At 43.8% G+C, this 21836-nt stretch overlaps 1 protein-coding gene across 2 annotated transcripts in view; it reads right to left on the bottom strand.

The window, feature by feature from the left end:
• Positions 1-375: 375 nt before the first annotated feature.
• Positions 376-21836, bottom strand: part of CNKSR3 (CNKSR family member 3) — a 77022-nt gene continuing 55561 nt past the window's right edge. For both annotated transcript variants that reach the window (XM_063124522.1, XM_063124523.1), the window contains 8 exons: positions 19730-19849; positions 18662-18721; positions 14497-14565; positions 11776-11922; positions 8921-9045; positions 6405-6613; positions 5211-5300; positions 376-2502 (listed from right to left, as the gene is read on the bottom strand). In XM_063124522.1, the coding sequence (XP_062980592.1) occupies positions 2207-2502; positions 5211-5300; positions 6405-6613; positions 8921-9045; positions 11776-11922; positions 14497-14565; positions 18662-18721; positions 19730-19849 (1116 nt within the window). In that variant the 3' untranslated portion in view covers positions 376-2206. The remainder of the gene's footprint in view (positions 2503-5210; positions 5301-6404; positions 6614-8920; positions 9046-11775; positions 11923-14496; positions 14566-18661; positions 18722-19729; positions 19850-21836) is intronic.

Here is a 21836-nt window from a genome sequence, read left to right as displayed (position 1 = left end):
TTCCTGGGTCACAGCTCAGTCTCACAGTCATCCTTTCTCTCTCTCTCTCTCTCTCTCTCTTTCTCTCTCATGTAAAATACTTTCAGATATTTCTTGTGCTGTTTTCCAACTTAGCTATCAAGGGATTAAAGGCCGATATGAAAAAAAGATTTGTTCTTTTGTGGGAGCAGCAGTTACTGTCTGAACTTGTAGAGAAATTATTAGCTTGATTAAATACATACTTCAAAAGCAAGTTCCTCCCATTGTCCAATTTGTAAACACACACACACATACTTTTCTTAGTTATAACCACATCTCCTTTATCATTATCTGAGAGAGCGAGAAAGAGAGAGAGAGAGAAAGAGATTGAGCTTACACTAGAATTCTGTGCAGAGGATTTCACATTCTCCATCTCATAGAAAACAGTACAGACGTATCAATTACACTTGGTTTCCCCCCTCCCCTTTAGAAAAATGAAACTAAACATTTTGGATACAATAGAAAAATATATACCAAAACATAGGTTGGCTACACCAGGATTTGTGTTTACTGGGCTGGTGCTAATAGTCAGTTGGGTTTGGAAGAAAGATAAATTGAATTATGTCATTGGTTGCTCTTGTCTGTGAAGACAGGATCAAACCAAGTGATAAACCATAGGAATCATTTAATGGAAAATCCAGCGAACTTAGTAAACTTGTGTTAGTTTACTACATAATTTAAGCATTCTGTCTTCCCAAACTGAAAAATGTAATGAAAACATCATATCCAGAACTAGACCTTTCCAGAGGTCTTCCTTACAGCTGCTAACTGCTCAATGCACCTTGCTAAGGTCACATTAATAATGTTAGATAGCCCTGCAAAATCTGCTGAATTCTTGTCTTCAGTGTAGATGGTGCATCAAAGCCCATAAACTATTCTGAGACCATCTAAATGACACATTTAGCTACTAATCTGGGGTGGCGGGGAGTGGGGGAGAACTAGTAAATGTTTGCCCAGGCTAATTAGTGCACAGTGCTGTGGAGAATAATGTGAAAACTGCAGAAGGTTAAGAGAGAGAGAGAAAAATACAGCACAATCAAAAACTTTTAAATTATTTTAAACAGAATGTGTTTTGTGACTCTCTAACAAAACTCTTTTCTACATTTGTTTTTAAAACAACATATTCTTTGCATCCTCACACTTTTGCAAGTTGTCCCTTCCACAAACCACACCACTTCTGGCCCAATGCTATCAAGTAATGACGGCAAACAAGTTTTTCCACCAATATTTTAAGAGGGCAAACTGCCTTACAAAAGTGTGATTCCATCACAAGTCAGTCTTTAAAGCATGAAGAATATCAAACCAGTTCAACCTTGAACCTTTGTGGGTGCTCCAGAAGCCTACAAGGTTTGTTTTTAGAACACTTTGGTTAACAGCTATTCAGTCTCAATCATATTTTTTTCTAAAAAGCAGTAAGATAGCAGTTTTTACCATCGTCACTAGAGATGCATTTCCTTGGCATGTTGTAGCAATCCGTGTCAGAATTGGACAAGCACTGCAGCAATTCAGGGAAGAAGAGTTGAACTGTTCTAAGATTTTAATAACTAGGGTATTATCCAGATCAGGCTCACGTTTGCGACTAGGCAGAAGAAAGGAAGAAACTGCCTTTTAATCCTTAGAGTTGAGCTGTCTGCAGTCACACCGTTGTCTCATGACATCTCCGTTTTTCTTCTTTCTTGGTCAGGATTGCAGCTGATGTTTTTTCTTTTTTGCTGAGTGCTACGCAGTCTGCACATTCAGTAGATTGCACGGCATCAGAGCATCGTCGCAAATGAAGCGCCACCGGGCCTTGCTACAATGCAACGATTGCTTCTGCATGGGTCATGCGGATTTCAGGTCAGCAGTGACCTCTGAATCACTCGCGCCTGGTCGCTTTCTCCAGAGGAATGAATTCCCCGACACCCTTGAGCAGGTAGAGAGCGGGGGGGGTGGGAGCTACATCTTGTAATCTCTCTCCCACACCCACCCTCATCAAAGCCGTCTCTCCGACTCCAGTGAATCTGAAATGGCAACATTGGGGAAAGGGCAGCTTCTCCAAGGGAGAAAAATAAAATAAAAAGCATAACCGCTAAATAACTCTGTAGTAATGCAGAGCTATTTGACTGGGGGACCTGGATGGGGGTGGGGAGAGAGAGGAAAAAGGCACTTTGTAACTTATCCAGAGCAAGTCACAGTCCACTCAGTAAACTCAGTGAGTCAATAGCTTCAGCCTTGTGATCCAGCTGACAAGCAGCGAGGGTTCTGTGGAGGATTTCGTGGAGGAGGCCACGGGCGGCTTTTTGCCGCCATCCTCCTGGAACGGGATGGTCGCGCTGTTGTGAAGGTCCACGTTGACAAAACATCTGCTTCCCCTGATGTAGTCTGCGCCCCTCACCAACTGCCTTTCCACTCCAGGCCTAGAGAACTGATGCTGCAGCGGGGAACTTTCTTCAATAATAGGTGGGATCCTCTCGTTGCTGAAGTACCGGCAGAGGACATTTTCACCTGTAGTAAAGAGAGAGGCGGGGATTCATAAACCATCACTATGATAAAGCTTGCAGAAGCTGAGGTGTGGGATGTGGTCAAGAGATTTTCAACACTACGCTGCCCACATGTTGTGTGGCACATGTGAGGTGGATGTCCCCAGATTTCCTCCACCATCACTTCTCTCTGAGGCAGGACCTATTTCAGCCTGAGGGTGGAATTCCATTTCAGAGAAGCTCTTTGGGGCGGGCACATTACCGTGGTGGGCAGGGCCAAAGGCAAAAGGGGGCAGGGCCAAAAGAGCAGCCTATTTTAGCGTAACTCTCTTCCTGTCAGTAACTAAGCCACAGGAGATGCATTTGGCCTTTTAGAAGGAGGGAAAACCTGCACAAAAGCTGGAAAATCCACCCCCAGAACAATCAGTGGTCAGGGGATAGGGGGCATGACCATCCCAGAGGGCCATATTAGGGGCCCAAGACAGTCAGATTTAGCCCCTGGGCCTTCTGCACCCCTGCTCCACTGTGATCATAGCACGTGCCTCCATTTTAGTCACTGGTACAAAAGTGAAGGATTTGGGTTCTGCTTTTTGCATGTATTAAAATCCTATGGCTGCTTCTCCAAGGGCGGAGGGGGGGGGACAAGTTTGTGAAACAGCATTTTAGAGTAGAGAAGTGGGGGTGGTCTGGAGGGGATGTTTAATTATTCAACACCACTTCTCACTTGGAACATCCACCAGCTACTTTTCAGATGGGAGACAAAGCAGTGTGCATATAGGGAGGAGCGGAGGAAAAGCAAAAAAAGTAGCCAGCAAAAATCAAGTTTTCCTCTCCTATCTCCACTCAAAATCGCCACTTCCCAAGGCTGCCTATCCACAGACGTTGCAGCTGCTGGGGTTTTCCATGCATGGATTAGACCAGTGGAGGGAAGCGGCAAGCATGAAGGGGGTGGGGGCAAGGAGCTGAAAGCAGCAGGCAGCTGCAGGGGAAAGAGCTCATTGGGTCGGTGCAATTTGTTGTATATGAAGCAGCTTTTTTCCTTTTTAAAAAAGGCGTTTTCTAGCAAGGGAAGCATGGGAATTCATTTATTTATTACATTTTAATACCGCCCAATAGCCGAAGCTCTCTGGGCGGTTCACAAAAATTAAAGTCATGAAGAGCATAAAAACAACCAACAATTTAAAAACACGAATACAAAATACAATATAAAAAGCACAACCAGGATTAAACCACACAGCAAAAATTGATATAGGTTAAAATATGGAATTAAAACAGCAAAGTTTAAATTTAAGTTAAATTAAGTGTTAAAATACTGAGAAAATAAAAAGGTCTTCAGCTGGTGGCGAAAGGAGTACACTGTTGGCACCAAGCGAACCTCTCTGGGGAGCTCGTTCCACAGCCGGGGTGCCACAGCAGAGAAAACCCTCCTAGTAGCCACCTGCCTCACTTCCTTCGGCAGGGGCTCACGGAGGAGGACCCCTGTGGATGATCTTAAGGTCTGGGCAGGCACATATGGGAGGAGGCATTCCTTCAGATAACCGGGCACCAAGCCGTTTAGGGCTTTGAATGTTAGTACCAGCACTTTGAATTGGGCCCGGACCTGGACTGGCAGCCAATGAAGTTGTAGAAGGACTGGCGTGGTCTCGCCGGCGAAATGGAGGATGAAATTGACAAGGACATTGACAAGAGGGGAAATCAGTATACTGGGCTAAAGAGTAGCTTGCAAATGCATGACCACGTTCCTTAGGGCTCAGAAAATTAATTCTATTTACCGGTCTCATGCAAGGGCAAAGGGAGTTTCCATCGGTAGCCAGCAACCCCAGCAGACCAGCTGCAGGAAGGGTGCTGATGTAGGGAATGAGGAAACGAGGAGTTCTGAAAAGAGGCTCATGGGATACATGCCAGCGGGAGGACTTGGCCATGGCGTGTGAAACAGGTTTTTCTTGAGTTAGAATTTAGCTCATGTGTTTAAGGTAGCAGGATTGTGCTTTAAAAGCAACTGCCTCTTTCCATTCGCTTCATGAAAAGAGCAAACCAGGTCTCAGTTCTTGCCATTGTCTTAAGAAGCAGTCAGCCAGCCAGCCATGATAGAATGGACTGAAGAAATTGAGGCTAAAGATATATGGTATTTGGTACTGTATTTTAACTTCAGATAATGAGTCTTTGGTCTGGGATGGCTTGCCAGTCCCAATCAACAGTTGAGCCAGTTATTCATAATATACTTCGGAACAATTGGGTGTCCCAATTCCTCCCCCCACATCACATTGAAACTCAAGAAGGGGGTGTTACACTACTGCAGGAATAGGCCACATGGTGCCCTCCAGAAGCTTTTTCAACTCCCACCAGGCCCAGCTAGCATGGCCAATGGGAGTTGTAGTCCAAAACATATGGTGGGCACCAGTTGCCTACCCTTCCACTTGTGCCAGGATACAAGGACACTATAACCAGAAGCAACCTTCCAAAAACCAGGACACCCCAATATAAACTGACACAGTTGGCGCTTGCTGAAACAACAGCGAACTTATTGATCCCAAGTGGGCCACCGATTTATACAAAAGCTGTGTGTTTCGACAACCCGGACCCCCATTTCCACTTTACAGGTACCCATGCATGGCGCACACACACTGGTGGAATGTCCAGCATTAGCAAAGCAACTCCTTCACTCTGAGCAGGATTCCACACTGAGAAAAGTGCACTGAAGGTAGAAGCTGCCCTCCGACGGAGTTCCCTTACCTTTTCTCCCCATTGCCCGTGGCTTAGAGAAAGGTTCTACAGCTCCCAGCCAGTTTCCATCTGCAGGCATAGACAAGGGACGAGGCTTTCCTAAAGGGGTCCAAGAATACAATGTGAATATGAAGGGTGAATGCATTAACATTAACCTTAGCTGATCTCCTCAATGGCAGTTCTCATGAGAGGAATGTACATAAGCCAGAAGACTAGAAAGAGGCGAATTAAGACTTACAAAAAGAAGGACTGCCTTGCTGGATCCAGCCAAGAACTCCTCAAGCCCAGTATTTTGCTTTCAGCAGCTTCCAGAAGATGCTTCTGGCTGTTCACAAGCAGTGCATGGAGGTGCTGCCCTTCACCTGTTGTATGTCCCTAGCTCCTTGCATTTGGAGGTAGACCACTGGGGCATGTAGCTCAATGGTAGAGCACCTGCTTTGCATGCACAAGGTCCCCAGTTCAATCCCCAGCATCTCTAGGTAGGGTTTGGAAAAATCCTGCCTGAGACCCCAGAGAGTCTCTGGCCCCGTTCAGACAACACGCTAAACCATGCTGCTTAACTGCAAAATGGTTAACGGAATGCACAACCATTAACCATTTTGTGGTTAAGCAGCATGGTTTAGCGTGTTGTCTGAACAGGGCCAGAGTCAGTCAGTGTCAGCAATGAAGAGCTAGGTGGTCCAGTGGTCTGATTCCGTATAAGACAGCTTCCTATTTTCCTATGTCACTGGTTAGCCCTAGATCTACTATTATGAAGGGGAGAAGAGCACTAATCCTTGCTTAAACTCCACTAACAATGCAATCTTCTGCATGTTTGAGAAATAAATCCTATTAATTTCAGTGGGATTTAGACCCATGTCAATGTGTATAGGGTTACAGCCTAAAAGTTACAACTCATGGCCACACACACACATGTTTGCACACACGGGTCTAATTTTAATCCATTTATTTTTTAGTGCTTTTCATCATTTACAGACTCTTGGCATCTAATCTGAGCCAAAAGGTTTTGTTTTTTAAATGTAAACCATTAAAAAGTGGTGATTCTATAGGCTTTCACTTTGGAAAATGCTAAGTGGTTTCTGACATAAATTTTCACTGAAAGCGAAGTTTCTCCGTCACCCAAATTTGAATACCAACACTTTAAGATCCCCTTTTAGAAAGGGGGCAGTTTAAAGCTTTGAATGACAACAACCATTTTCTCACCATAGGACTGAGTCTTTTCCCTCATCCTTGCTGGTAGAATATTTGCTTCCATGGGATAGCCGGGCAATGGATCCGAATCGGTGAGAGTAAACCTTCGCCTCCTGCATTCCTGGTCCAGGAAAGAATTAGGAGATTCTGCACCTTTGGATCCAGGTAAGGGGTGCTTATGTTTATTGCCTCCTCCATAAACAAAGCTCCCCTTCTCATCCCTGAAAAGAGATTAGATTCAATTAGCAATGTAAATGCAAGGTACTGGAATGCTGAACTCATGATCCATCCTTATTCTAATTTGGATACAATGGCACTTTTCATCTGTCAGTGAGATTTGGCAGAAAATGTAAAAAAAAAAAGAGAGAGGAAGAGAGGAGGAGGAGGAGGAGGAGGAAGAGGAGGGCATCATCAGGACTGTATGTCATTTAGACCCAGCAGAACGTTCACCTTTTCTTGGTGTCAGATTTTATGTGCTACAGATTTTATTTTTACAACAAAGAATATACACTCCATAAAAAGCAAACACCAGTTATTCTACTTGTTCTTCTTCCTATACCAGAGTCTACCCATTTGGCAGGGTCCCTGGATTCTCTGCACAATATTTTTTTTAGGGGTGGGTGGGTCTGGAAGGGCTTCCAGGGGAAGGAGTTGGTGGAAATGTCCTTTTGCCCATGTCTAAATCTGGATTCAACGCTCTGAGGCCTTCAGTAAGATGAAGGCCAATCCTGTCTAGTATCTTCGGACTAGTAACTCCTACGGAATACTGATACTCTCACTGAGAGGAGAGAATATCAGTATTTAGGGACCCAAAGGAATCTCTTTTTCCCAGGATACACTGAGCAAGGACGTTGTCTGAAGGCACCCGAGGCAGCTACCTTGATGAACTAAGCAGGTCTGGTCAGTGCTCAGAAGGGAGACCACCTGGGGACAACAAGTAGCCACCTTGAGTTCCACAATGGAAGAAAGGGGGGATATAAATGTAATAAATAAATAAATAAAGTGACAAAAAGAAGCAATGGGACTGGGAAAATGTGTGGAACTTTAAAACAATAGGGAAACACATGTTTTGTTAGAAACCTTTCTCAGGGGGTGTCCTGTTTGGAAACGATGTTCCTGATAGAGAACATCATTTCCAAACAAGACGCCCCATGAACATATATCAGCGTTAGCGCCTGATGAAGGATAGTAATATCCAAAACGTCGAGCCCATTTGAATTTCTTAATAAACATTTCAACCTTGAACGAATACCAAAAAAAATTGTCTTTCACACAGCACCAGAGCCAGTCTCCCCTCCCACGCCAACATGAACATATGCCAGCTGCACTGGCTATCAGTCCATTTCCAGGCCCAATTCAAAGTGCTGGTATTAACATTCAAGGCCATAGTAGCTTGAGGCCAGGTTACCTGAAGAACTGTCTCCTCCCATACACATCTATCTAGTTCCTAACATCATCTTCAGCGGTCCTTCTCCAGGAGCCCCCACCACAGAAAGTGAAGAAGGCCTTTTCTGCTGTGGCCCCCTGGTTGTGGAATGAGCTTCCCAGAGAGGGCCTCCTGGGGCCTATATTGTGGCCCTTTTTGCGCCAGGTGAGGACCTTCTTATTTCCATAGGCTTTTCAGTCTTTCCGTTTCTCTGGATTTTAAATCTGTTACTGAATTTTAAATCTTTACATTGCTACTGGCATTGATTTTAGGGTTACATTGTGGTTAAATTTTTGTATTATATTTTATCATGCTGGATTTTGGCTATTGCGCAGTATAGAAATGTAATAAATAGGTAATGCAGCTCTCACTCTTGGAAGATTTTTTAATTTTTTTTAATCTATTTATTGCATTTCTATAGCGCCCAATAGCCGAAGCTCTCTGGGTGGTTGTCTGCATGGGTCCCTAGAGCTGCACGAGGGCCCAATTTAAGCACCAAGCTCAGTATAGCCACCTCAACTGCTAATTGGCATTCCTATGTTGGTGCTCCACCTCTCACCTGTGATGTGGAATAAAGGCCTCATGCAGCCATACCGGGGCGGAGGCAGCCATACCTTCTACGGCCACCTTGGGCAACATTCTCTGGGGCATTAAAGAGCCAGGGACAATAGTGCAAGACTTCTCCTAAGCAGTTCGGTAAGCAGGAGTAAAGCTGAATGTAAACCACCCAGCAAATTTGTAATTTAAAGAGCAGTACAGAAATGTGTGCTTTTTAAAAATGAATAACTAAAAGAACAAAAAAAAATTCTGTCCACACCAGCCAAGTCTAATTAGGCCAATTGAAATGCTCCTGTAATTTGAGCCTTGACAAGACAGCTTAACTCCATCAGGATCAAGTACTGACTGCAGATGCTTAGAAACACACCAGTACCAAAGCTCAGCACTTTGTTTCTGACTGACAAAAGCTCCGGGCTTTACAATCATCCAAGGACAAATAAAAGGTCAAGCCAGTGCACTGGCTAGACTTGCCCAGAGAAGTCCAAAATAATACAGGAGGGGTTTTGTTTTGTTTTCTTGAAATAATACATAGCTATGGGCATACCGAGGGGCATATGGAATAGCTGGCGGTGGAGGTATGTAAAGGTCCAGAATGGCAGGTTTCTCTTTCTTCAGTGATGTCTCCATTGTGCTTTCCGGTGACTGGGTTGTAGTGGGAGGTGGGCTGGCCTGCAGTGAAAGAAAACAGATAATTTTGTAACTAACATACATCTTCGCCATCTGCCATATGATAACATTCCTTATTTTCACCTCTGGCCTGAACTTCTGGTAACAGACCCTGATTATTTGTTTTACATCTCTAATTTATGATTATTTATTTTGGCTTTTATTATGCATTAGCTGCCTCAGGGAGTTAAATAAAGTAATATATAACATTTAATGTAAGTATTTGACGGTGTCCTTCATATTCTGAGTCCATCCCTCCAACCTGCTCCCACTGGAATCTGGACTTGGTCAAAGCTTTCAAACCAAGCAGAAGCACAGTAACATTTCTGTAAACTTCTGTTTTACAAAGCTTTTCTAAAGCAAAGGTTTAGGCTAGCAATGCTGGGTGGTAGAATCCCAGCCAGACGTTCAAGCTTGCTAAGGAGAGATGGAACTGTGGACTGTTCAGGGAGGGGCCGCAGCTCAGAGGCAGAGCACAGGCTTTGCACGCAGAAGGCCCCCAGTTCAATCTCCAGTAGCTCCAGGTAGGATGAGGAAAGACTCCTGCCTGAAACCCTGTTTAGCCACTGCCAGTCAGTGTCAACAGTACAGGGCTAGATGGACCAGTGGTCTGACTCAGTAGAAGGAGGCTTCCTATGTTCTGGTCTGCTCTTCTGTCTTCCCCTTCCTCACACACAGTGGTGTAGGCACCATTTCCCCACAGCCTGATCCCACATCACTGGGGCATGTGAGTGAATATTCTAACCATGCGGGTCAGTCCAATGGCATAAGACTTTCTTGCACAAGGGGATCACACTCTGCTTAAGGAGTGACATGTATATCTGAAGGGTAGCATTGCCTTAGAATTACACAAAAAGCCTAGATACTGTGCTTTACCCCATCTACTGTATTACAGCATAGTGAATAAACCCACTGTGCGTGAACGTCCCCCTTAGACCCATGTTCATCATTGCACTTGTACACATGCAAGTTCACATGTGCATGAGTACGTGCAGCAACAGTTCTTATCACAGCCTCTAGAGCTGTTGCAATTTCCCCCCTATGGAGTCACTCTTCATTATAAGGTCAAACATATAAGCCCGCCCAGCTGTTCATCTATACACTGTGCAGAGAAATAATGACACTAGCACTTTTCAGTTGTTGCTCTTCTTGCAGAGCAACAGCTGAAAAGTACATGGAAAGAAGTGGTGGAAACTGTACCTGTGCTCATAAGCAGTTCATTTATTAGTCAACTTCCTGGAGGAGTCAACTGTTCCTCTTCCCTTGCCATTACCTGTTTGGCCTCAAAAGTGCTCTTTTAAAAGCTATTAATCCTCATGTCTTTTCCACACCCTCTCTCTCTCTCTCTCTCTCTGTCCTGCAGGTTTCACAACATCCCCAATTCTGCTGATGCTGGCAATTGGCAAATAGAGATACCCCACAATAAAACAAAGCCACGCACGAACACACACACACACACACACACACACACACACACACACACACACACACACAATTCAGCTAGCTACAAACTCTGGATAACTCTGCTCTGTTTAGCAAATATAATCTCTTGTCATTAGTTTGCCAACCCAGCATGTATTTACTGTTTACTTCCAGAATTCATCTGTCCAGAAGATTATAAGCAATTTGGCCCCAAATGGCCTCACTCTAAGATATCTGTCCCAATCAACAGAGTCCTTTAGGGATTAAAGACAAAAACAACACTCCAACCTCAAGTCCCTTTTCTTTTGATATATTAAAAAGGGACAATTATTTTATGGAAAAGGGGATTTGACAAATTCTTCCTAAGCACTTGTCCTTCTTATTCTGCATAGTAATGGCTGCAAAACTATTCTGATTAAATTAGTTGTTGATGCAAAATTATGAGAATACATTACCTTTGAAATCTGATCTTTAGTGTTTTCGCAAGAGCAATGTATTTTACACCAGAACTCCAGCACAAACATTGGCTCCTTATTATCTTCCAAGCTTAATTAAAGGTCTGATATGACCTAATAAAGCCTTAAATTGGATGAGCCCAAGAGACCATTTCCATTCCACATCCTATTACAGTCTTCATGATTTGAGCAAGAGTGCCTTCTTAAGTTTGCCACCCATGCACCGAGTTTAGACTGCAAGGGCTTACAAGTGGCTGCTCCGTAGTTGTGGATTTTCCTTTCATGTAGACTCATCAAATCACAGCATCTTCAAAAATTGATTAAACCATGCAGAAAAGGCATGGTACAGTACAGTCCTTCCTGGTCTGAACCAGTTCGGACTGCAAGGGTGTGTGTCTATATAAGAAATCTCCATGTTAAAAAAAATACCCCTGCTAATGAGAAAGTAGCATAGCAGGGACCAGGCTAGACTAAACCCCTGTTTCCCAACATGCTAGTTTACCATGTGCTAGAAAGTAAGTTTGCTTTTAAATGGGAGATCATTAAAAAATGGACACACACACCCTCGAAGTCTGCAGTGATACAGTCCAAGAAGGACTGTACAATACACTTTCTTTCTTTCTTTGCATGTTTAACTGACTCCGTCATTTGGGATGCTTTTTTGTGGCCAGGAAGAGGGAAATATGGAGTGGAGTCTGATGTTTTTTATGTTGTAGGTGAGATGCTTTTAAATACATAGATATAGTTTAAAATTAACCATCCTCGACGTCAGACATGAGAAAGAACACTTACCTGATAAATAAGTAAGTGAAAAATGATGGGTATATAAAGGCAAAAAATAGTTTTGTATAGTTACCTGAACGAGCGGTGGCTTCCACCTTAAGTTTTTAAGTGGGGCAGGAGTAAAATTAAAAGATCCTGTATGCCGTTTCTTCACTAACAGAGTAACTCCAGAAGGATTTTCACGGAGCTTCTTCACAAGATTCTTCAACTGCCACCCCACCTTCAAAATAAACAAAATTAAAACAAATGAAAGGGTGCCAGCACTAAATCAGATGCAAGTCACAAGTCAAAGTGGATAAGGTCGAATGGTGTCACAAGCGCTAGGGCTAATGATGTTGCGCTGTCATAAACCAATGCAATGTAAACCGGGCATTAGGGAAAAATAGCCATTTGCTGCCAAACTTCAGTGGCAAATCATCGCTTTTCCCTGTCACACTATCTCTGCTGTGCAAGCTTTGGTTTATGCTAGCGCAACATCAACAGCACTAGCAGGAGTGCACCCATGGATCCTTCCTATTATCTCCCATATAATCCCAGTGCAGAAATAACCTTTAACTGCAAACTCACAAGACCTGATTCTCAGCATCTTCCAGAAGCTGTACAATGTCTGTGTTTTGGTAGGCTCTTGGTGGTCAGGGACAAAAGTGGTATCAATGCAGAGTTTTCGTGGATATTGCCATTAGCCTTCGAGAAGGGGGCAGGTTAATGGCCCCAATGAGCCGTTTTGGAACACAAATGGCATGTTGTAAGAAATGGCTTCGCAGGCTCTACGTATAGCTAAACCATGGCAGAATAAGTTGTATTCTATTTCTGTACAACGCCCCACCACAAGTGTGTATATGAGGAGGGGGAAGGGAGTTACTTGGTATCTCAACCAATACGAGAGACACCCGAGCCTTGCTGAAAAATATTTGAGAATACAACTGATCGCCCACATCTGTTTCACCTCAAGAAACCCTTATCTCTGTAGCTCTGTGGTACTCTCAAGCTGCCTGGATTTTCCTAGAACCAAGGATTATTGTGGACAAGGGAAAAGCCATTACTAAATAGAATTCTGCTATGTTTTTCATCACTGGTGGAATTCCCCCCCCCCTTTCTGCTTTTAGAAGAGTCTGTTTTTACGCTTACTATTGCTGTATGCCACCTTAAGAACAGTGGCTAAAAGGCAGGATGCACGTATTGAAATAAACAAACAGACAGAAGAATTCTTCCTGCCCCAAAGCAAAGCCCTTGCACTAGATTTTGGGGAAGGGTGGGGCATGGCCCAACGCTTCCCAACTCAGCAGCAGTGTTTGCTGATCAGTGGAAATATTCAACAGGCAGCAAGTGCATGGCCTGTCACCCATATCCCCAGCTCGTCCCCCCACCACCACAACCCCCCATGTCTCCATGCTTGGAAAGTGTAGTAAGCACAGGAAACAGCTGTCAGCAGCTCAGCCAGCCTAGGACATCCAGGGCTGAAAAGACATACAGGGCTAGGGGCCGGGGCCGCATGAAGGTTCAGCCCAGAATTTCCCAGGCTGGCAGAGATGACATCCCCTGCTTTGACAAAGGCATGTGGTGGGAGGGCAGAGGGAAAGAGAAGGAGTGAGAGTCTTTCCTATCAGACAGAGATAGAAAACCCACCACCTGTGGCTGGATCTTCCCAACTGGAGAAGCCATCTTACCACTTTCTGCTCACAGGAAGTGGCAATATGTTCCAGGCACAAATGTACACACAAGCCCTCACATCTGCATTTCTCCTTCAGTAGTCTCACTCAGGTAGCACTGTGGAATGTCTCAACACCCTTAAATATTCTCAGTATCCAATATTCTCAAATGAATACAATTTCTCTTGAGCATTTTTAAACGTAAAGTTTGGATGAGGAAAAAGCTGTTCAAACTGGCCTTTTCCTTAATCAAAATGACTGATGACCAACCTTTGATCCATATTACAGCTGTCGTTAAGATAGGATTTCACTAGTCTAATGATAAGACACATAAAGGAGTAAGCAATGCTCTGATACCAAACTCAAGAATGGAATGGAAACAGTCCAATACCCGATAAATCAAGCTAAAATCTATCTTGTGAGCTACCTGCCCTCTGAAACTGTCATGCCCTGCCTGGAGGAGGATTCTTCTGATGAAGAAGAGCGGTGGGAGAGCCAGCTCAACAGGCCCCAGGCTGAGCGAGGTGAGGAACTGGAGGCTTTGGCTGACAGTCTTCCCCTGGAACCATTAGAAGAGCAACCTGGCCCCTCCAGTGCCATTCCTGAACTCCCCCAAATGCAGGAATCATTCATCCCTCTGAATGACGTAGGCTCCAATATGAGCAACAAAAGAACAAAAAGGAAGCCACAGCACGGGGCCTTCTTTAAAAGCAACACACTGACCTAATTAGCCAGCTGTGCTGATTAATGACCAGCTATAAATCAGCACAGCCGAAGGGAGGTCTCTGCTGCAAACAACAGGACTTTAACCCTTGTGCCTCGCCTTGCACGTCTGGACCTTTGCAGATTCTTAGACCCTCGGCTACTTACCTGGACCACTCTCCTGGACACCCCTTGACTGGCCTTGACACTCGGTATGGCTGACTCTTGTGGACTGAACCCTGGCCTGCTTTGACCTTGCCTCTGCCTTCTCGTGCTAACCATAGTTGGAATCTCATGTATGACCCTGGACTGGACCGGTTCTCTCTTTGTGATTCCTGGGACTATCTGAACCTTGACTGTGGCACTTGCTGGCCTTGAAGCAGGACAGAAACCTGTTTGGCTAAAAATCAAGGGAAGAGCCACAAGCAATGCCCCTCACTTACCACCGTCTGGCGATTCACCTGGATCACTTCATCACCAGCATGTATTTTCTGAGATTGATCAGCAGGAGACTACAGAGGACAGAAAGATAAAGGCAAGTTTTCATTATTTTTCCACTTAAAAGACTACCAAGCAGCCACCTATTTTTCTGAAACAGGGTAACTTTGACAGAAAATTGACATATAAATGGGAATGCCTATGACGCTCCTCTGTGAGTTACAGTTGCCACCTCCATGCTAGAAAGTACAACTATTCATAAAATAACTACCAAAATGCCTGTCAGTTTGAAAAGCAAAGTATGTTGGCAGGAAGGGATTGTCATTTACATGGAAACCCCACTGGGAGGTGGGGCACTGACAACTGCAGAACACGTCATCAGTGAAAGAAATGTCTCATAGTGTCACTCTTTGCCATTCACTGCTATAGGGAAAAGTAACCACTCAGTTATAGGGGCGATCAAGGTTAGTACACTGCCACTGGTGACCCCAGTAGCCAAGGCGCAAGCCGACTCCTCCCTGCGTAGCCCATATTTGGCTATTCGTGCCTGATTGAAGCGTTGTGCTATAGTGCAACTGTATATAAAATAAAATTAAAAGAACAGCAAATCCCCAAAAGTCGGATTGAGGGCTTTGGGCTCCTAGATGCTCAGACTCTCCTGTGAGTATCTGCTACCACAAGGGAGTTGAACTTCTGTCAGCCCAAGCATGGAATCCCATTTTGGAGAAACTCTCAGGCGACACATTCCAGGGGTGGGCGGGACTGAAGACAAAAGGGGCGAGGCTAAAACACCACCGTATTTGAGCTGAATGCTCTTACTGCCATAACTAAGCCTTAGGAGAGGGAGGCATTTCAACCTTTTAGAATAATGAAATTGGGGGAGGGGACATGCAAAAGCTGGGGAATGACCAAACAGCAGTCAGGGGAAAGGGTGTGGCCATCTAGGGCTGGATTGGGAGCCCAGAATTTGGCCCACAGGCCTGAGGTTTGATGAGCCTATGTTACCAAGCAAATGACAACCCTTCTGGCCTGGTGTAAGGAATGAAGAAGATCTCCAGCAGGAGCAGTTTTTGTAACACTACAGTATATCATTTACAGAACTGCTCCTCATCACGCAAATATTAAAAGGCACAAGAACCAGAGAAAGGGAACATCCTTTCAGGCTACTTGTCCCGGTTTGCACAGTACTGTCTATTCTGACTGACAGGGGCTCTCCACAGATTGAGGTCCTTCCCTGGTCCTTTTAACTGGAGCTGCAGGGGCTTGAACCTTAGACCTCCTGCATGTGAAGTAGGTGCTCTTCTACTGAGCTATGGTCCTCCATGGAGTCCCTTTATATTAGGAGCTGGCAAATATACTCTTACTGCCAGAAGCTAGTGTCTTGAGTGCCACTTTTGGTAGAAAGGCAGGGTATAAATCAAATAAAAAATCAATCAATCCATAAAATAAACTAGGAATAACCTACACACACACACACACACACACACACACACACACACACACACGCTCCCTCAAATTAAACAGACCATTCTTTCTTAGGAATTTTCTCCCAATTTAGGCTTACTTCCAAAACACAGAGACACATGGGGAGAAGGAATCGGTGGGAGAAGCCATTTCAGCAGACAAAGTTTGGGCCCAGGAAGGGTTCAGATCTTTCCACTTACATTGGACTTTAGATCTCTCCCCCTGCGACTAACACACACACACACACACACACACACACACTGCTATATAGGGAGTTAACAGTTACCCAATTCTGATGAGTGGCCTTCTACTGCCTTGTCTAGTTTGGACCTTCCAAAGCAAAACCACAGTACACACAACAAGCCCACCAGGAATGTTAGCAGGAAGAACCACCCTTTAAAACAACCTTGGCCAATCTGATGTGTTGGACTGAATAATGAATTATGGGACTTTCTGTCGAACGTATCTGGAGGGCACTATGTTGGGAAAGGCTACTTTCAAATGATTTAGAATAGCAAATTTCAGCAAACATAAGAATAGGTACTACCCGCCTGCACACCATGTTACCAAAAAATAAAGGTGACACATGAGCCTTTTCACTTTGCATATTCTTGATTGCTTACTCATCTAATAAAGGGCTGCAAATTTAACCAGACATCTCTAATCTAGTTCTTGAAGCTATTTGACTGGATCCCAGGGAACACACTAGCTGTTCGCTTACGTAAGCTGAAAGACAGAGGTGTTAAAAAAAAAACCTTTGATAGCAAGATATCCCAACAAGATGGATGACATGCTTAGCTACGTATCAGCAGGCAGCAGTTCAGCACTTAAATGTCTACTCTGATCTATCCGGCACAGGTCGCCCTGCTGAAGCCATTGTTTAAAATGTCTCTGCTATCAAAACACCACATCGTGCCCAACAGTGCTCTGACAATTCACGTCAGAGAGAAAGGACGTGTGACTCATACAACTGAAACAAATGCCTCATTTCCCCTGTTCCCTTATCAAGTTCAATGGAAGACGGGGTAATCCCCTTGGGCAACCTGAGAACTGGAAGACGCGTTAGGAAAGACTCCCTCACCCGCCGCCATCTGACTGATCTAACACATTCCTATCATACAAAGTCAGAATCCAGAGGCAAAACGACCCACGCAGCATCTTCATAAAAAGGGATGGGGAAAGTGAGGAAAGGTGTTGGGAAAGACAGGGGAGGCTCTAGCAGCAGTGAGCAACTCCCTTTCCTCAGCACAGAAATATCGGTTCATCAAAGCAATCAGCCAATGACACCTCTGAAGACTCCATCGTAGACGTCCAAGCCTAAAATGTTGATCATTTCAAGAAATCTCTTTTATCATTGAGCATCTATTTGCTAAATCTCACTTCTCTCTCTCTCTCTCTCTCTCTCTCTCTCTCTCTCTCTCTCTCTCTCTTTTTAAAAAAACACCCATCCAGCTTCCATTACGAGCATTGGAAGATGACCAGAAAGTTTTCTTTGGGACAGAGCATTCCCACAAAAAGCAGGAAATCGCAGGTCATTCAAAGCAATTTGGAAATCCTGTCACCTGACTGGAATCGGACACGTCTCTCTCCTCTTGAATAACTCCAGAGCTTTAATAACTGCCATCTCATAATGCTATTGGAGAGATACTGAATGAGAAGCGGCAACAAGGAGTCTAGGGTCTACTCCCTACATCTCAAAGGCAGCATTGCTACTAGCTGCAAAGAATGGAAGGGAAGATCTCCTGTAAAGTGTAAATATCTCGCACTCGTCTGTAGAGACTCCCCAAGAGCGGAAGCTAGGACGGTCTCAACGGAGATAAAGGAGATCAAAAGGTTTATGATTGCTAATTGATGTTAGTGGCACTGGCTTTCTTTGAAAATAAAATAAAAATCACTCTAGATCTAACACCAGGCCATTTTGTCCAGTTAGAAAACCCCTGAAACTTGTGCCAATCATGGAGCCATCCTTTAAACTGTCTTCAAATCCGGTCTTGAGATATTCTGACAGATTTAAACATTCATGTGTGTAAAAGATTTAAAACTCTCCTCAGCAGCAGCAGCAGCAAATGCATATTTTTCATATTAATTCTGCCAGATACAGAAGAGAGTCTCTGTCATTGAATTCAGAAGGAAAATTATCTTCACTGAGATTAAGATTCTTTTCTACACTCAATCAGCATATCCCAACGGCCTTTCTTTTTTTACTGTCAAAACCTTTCACAATTAAAAAGATCTGTTTCTGTTATCTTGAAAAAAATCCCTTTATTCCAGGAAGTATATGGAACCTTACATTCTACTACCAGTCTAAACATCCTGCTGTTGCTTTTATAAGGGACAGAGCCCATTATGGAAGTACATATTTGCTCAGCCAGCATTTACTAAACCAAACACTATAAACGCTGCGCTCAAGAATAGTTCTGGTAATTCCAGTTAGTTCAAACCCCAATGGCATTTTGAAACATTCTTGTCTACTTGCATGCTGCAAACTGAACTAATGGGTTGATATTAGACAGGCAGATACAGCCAGACAAGCACACACTTAATTATTGCAGGCAAGGAGAAGTTAATGATAATGTTGTGAAACCCAAATAAATAAAAATGTGACAAGTTCAGATTCTGCTTTTAGTCAAGCTGGTGCCTTGGATTCCATCTGATCTAAAGTGGTTGTGTTAATTTTGTTTTTGAAATGACATCAAAAATACTTACATTTTCTGTTGTTCCAGTAACAACGTGCAATCCATCGTAAGTAGACTTTATATACATTCCCTAAGTTGGATAGTTGAAAAGATACAGTAAGCACAACACTAATTACAGTTCGCCCTCAATTCTACAAAGGCAGACAATTATTTCTCAAGAGCAACTTTCTCCATAATGTCACCTTGGCACCAGCCCCAGGCCAGCCTTGTTTAACAGTATACATGAAGGAGTGGAAGGAAGTCTCAGTATGGAGAAGGGAAAAGCCCATACAAAGTTATTAAATGGAATGGCTTACTTGAGACTTGTACAATTCAAGAGAGGGGCAGATTTGACCAAACCGGATTGCAAGCAAGTGCTGGTCTATTCAATTTCAGTCCAGGGAGAATTTTTTGGAGGAAGGATAATTCTTGAATGGCAAGGCTGAACAGAGGGGATGCTTTTGGGAGAGTCCCCCCCCCCCATGGTCCTTTAAAAAGAGCTGTGTGTGAAGGTATGCGGGGTAAGAATACATCCTTTTGTGTACTGAAACATGTGTACATAGAATACATACATACATAGGGTAGTATCCAATGGGGCCACTCCACCTCTGCTGGTTCCACCTCCACCTTCACAGGACCCACCGCTTGCACAACAGGGAAGTAACACTTCTTGAAGTAAGCCAGGAAACGAGCAGAATGATTTTTTCCAAAGCCAGACTGTCAGCAGAGCAACCTTGTGCAAGCTCTGCTAATCCGCACCCTTTTGGAAACTCGTGTTTTGGCTCATTTCTGGTTGCTTCGGGAGCTGCTAGGTCCCTATTACACAAGCAGGAGGTCCCACTAGCGGGAAAGCAGTACTGGATACAGCCCAATCTCTCTCAAACCATGATGGTTAAGTCAGAAAGCCAGGCCGTGTTCAGAAGACACCATAAACCATGGCTTTAACCATGGTGAATAAAGCAAAAAGTCTTATTCACCATGATTAAAGCCATGGTTTAAGGTGTCTTCTGAATGGGCCCAAGGACTAGGCTGCTTCAATTAAGCTTGAAGGTGGGGTAGCAGGCAGCAATTTAGAAGAGCAAAAAGAAAATATTCTTACCAGGCCTTCCCCAGGTTTGATGTTGTTTAAATGAACCTCCTCAAGACACGCACCCTGGCTCATCAATGGATCGGTTGAGGACCGGATTGTCTTATCACAAATTCCATTCAAAACCTTGGACTAAAAGAAACCAAGAACATGAGCTACAGTACTACTTTTGTAATTGTTTTGTCTTGCAAATAAACCATGTGTCCTCTCTGAACAAAGGAGGCAAAAAAGATTTGCTAATTCTTGAGTTGTTACTGTACCCAGATTTATAGGGTGCAGCAGCTGCCAACCCCATCTGGTAAGAAAGCTATGGTTCTGCAGCTGTAATTTAGGCCTTTGTAACTTGAAGCAAGGCCACTAATGAGCTCTACAAAGGCCTACACTTGTTTACAGTTCAGAAGCTTTGGATAGAGAAGAACACTGGGAGCATATCACTTCATAAGCACTGGCTTCTTGTTCCAATTGTGTTTGACCTTTAAACAGGACTGGCCCAAGACATTTTGCCACCTGAGAAAAGGACAAAATGGCACATACACAAACACACACCATTCCAAGAAAGAAGTTTATTTTTCTCTTATTTTTCTCTTGCAAGAAACCCAAGTCGGCTTACATAGTACTCCTCCTCTAAATTTTATCCTCACAACAACCCTGTGAGGTAGGCATCGTTACCAGCAACAAAGATTTGAGATAGAACAAGCTGTAAATTGAAAAACAGAGAAAAAGACTGAAAAGTTGAGAAAAATGAAGATGCATGCCACTCACCATTTCTACTTTCAATCAGCTTTTGGAAACAACAAACCAAGGCCAATTTCTGAGTTAACTCCAGCTTGCTTACCCATAAACAATCCAGACTTCCTAGACTTAGACTACATGAAAAAATCCAGGAACAGCTGATTGAAAAAGGAAGTAGCAAGCAACATGTTCACTTCTCCTGTGCCCTCCACCAATTCCTGGGTTAAACAACCTAGAAATTGGTATGTTGTGAACTGGGTCACAGACATGTCCAGGATCACATGGGAAATATATTGTCTATTCCAGATCTAAGACTAATCTAGATCTGAAGAATTTTGAAACTCGAGCTTCTTTTCTATCTTGGCTCCAGTTCAAACAAGATGCTGCCTGAGGTAACATGTTCTTTGCATGCTCAAGACCAGGACCAAACCTCCATGAGATTCACACCTGGGACCATGCACTGCATGAGCCAGGTGATCACATGCACAGAGGTGGGTGTGATTTGCCCATCAAGCATGATTCTTTCTACCCATTTGGGATCGCTCACTCTGGGAGAATCACCCAGCTCACACAAAACATTACTCACAGAGGTAAAGGCCCAATCCCTGCCTCCACCACATGAGGAATGTTCTCACAGGCCCAAATATCTGAACGGATGTATTTTAGCAAATCACACAAGGAAGAGTTGTGGGAAAAGAAAAGGCCTGAAAACAACATCCCAGGATACAGTCCTACTAGGGAACACATCTCACTGAAATCAGTAGGGCTTTAACATGCTTGGAATCAGGACAAAGATTCTTAGCATCTGAACTCTAAGAACAAAATACCCCACCAGGAGAAAGAGCTGCTGTATAGCTTAGCAGCAGAGCACACATTCTGCATGTACAAGACCCCTGGCAAAAAATTACCCTTCTTGTTTGGCAAGTAAAGCTGTAAAGAAAAGAACTCCACCTGGCCCGAAACCTAGGCAAGCCACTGCCACAAATAAAGAGAGTAGGCATTGCTGGGATGAATGAAACTAGTAGTCCAGCTCAGATGATCAAATCCTGGATTAAACCATGGTTTAAAGTTGGCTTCTGTATCCTGGCTTGTTTGGAAGCCATTAATTATAGTTCCCAGTTTGGATGTAATGGAAATCTATGGTTAGCTGTGGTTTGTTCTGGCAGTGACTTGAAGGACAATGGTATATGTGCCCGAAGCTCATGTGTATTCTGGTTTATTAGACTAGGATGCGATCATCTGAATGTGGCCATAATATCTAGCAGGGCTAACACATACTTACATTGTTCACAATGTAAGAACAATAATAATCTTAAATAACTCAAAACAATGGTGCAGCAAAAATAAAAGCATAAAAGCCAAGCACAATGCATAAGTAGAAGGGAGT

The sequence above is a fragment of the Elgaria multicarinata genome, chromosome 4, assembly GCF_023053635.1.
Source record: "Elgaria multicarinata webbii isolate HBS135686 ecotype San Diego chromosome 4, rElgMul1.1.pri, whole genome shotgun sequence".
NCBI lineage: Eukaryota > Metazoa > Chordata > Lepidosauria > Squamata > Anguidae > Elgaria > Elgaria multicarinata.
This window is presented reverse-complemented; position numbering and strand designations above follow the sequence as displayed.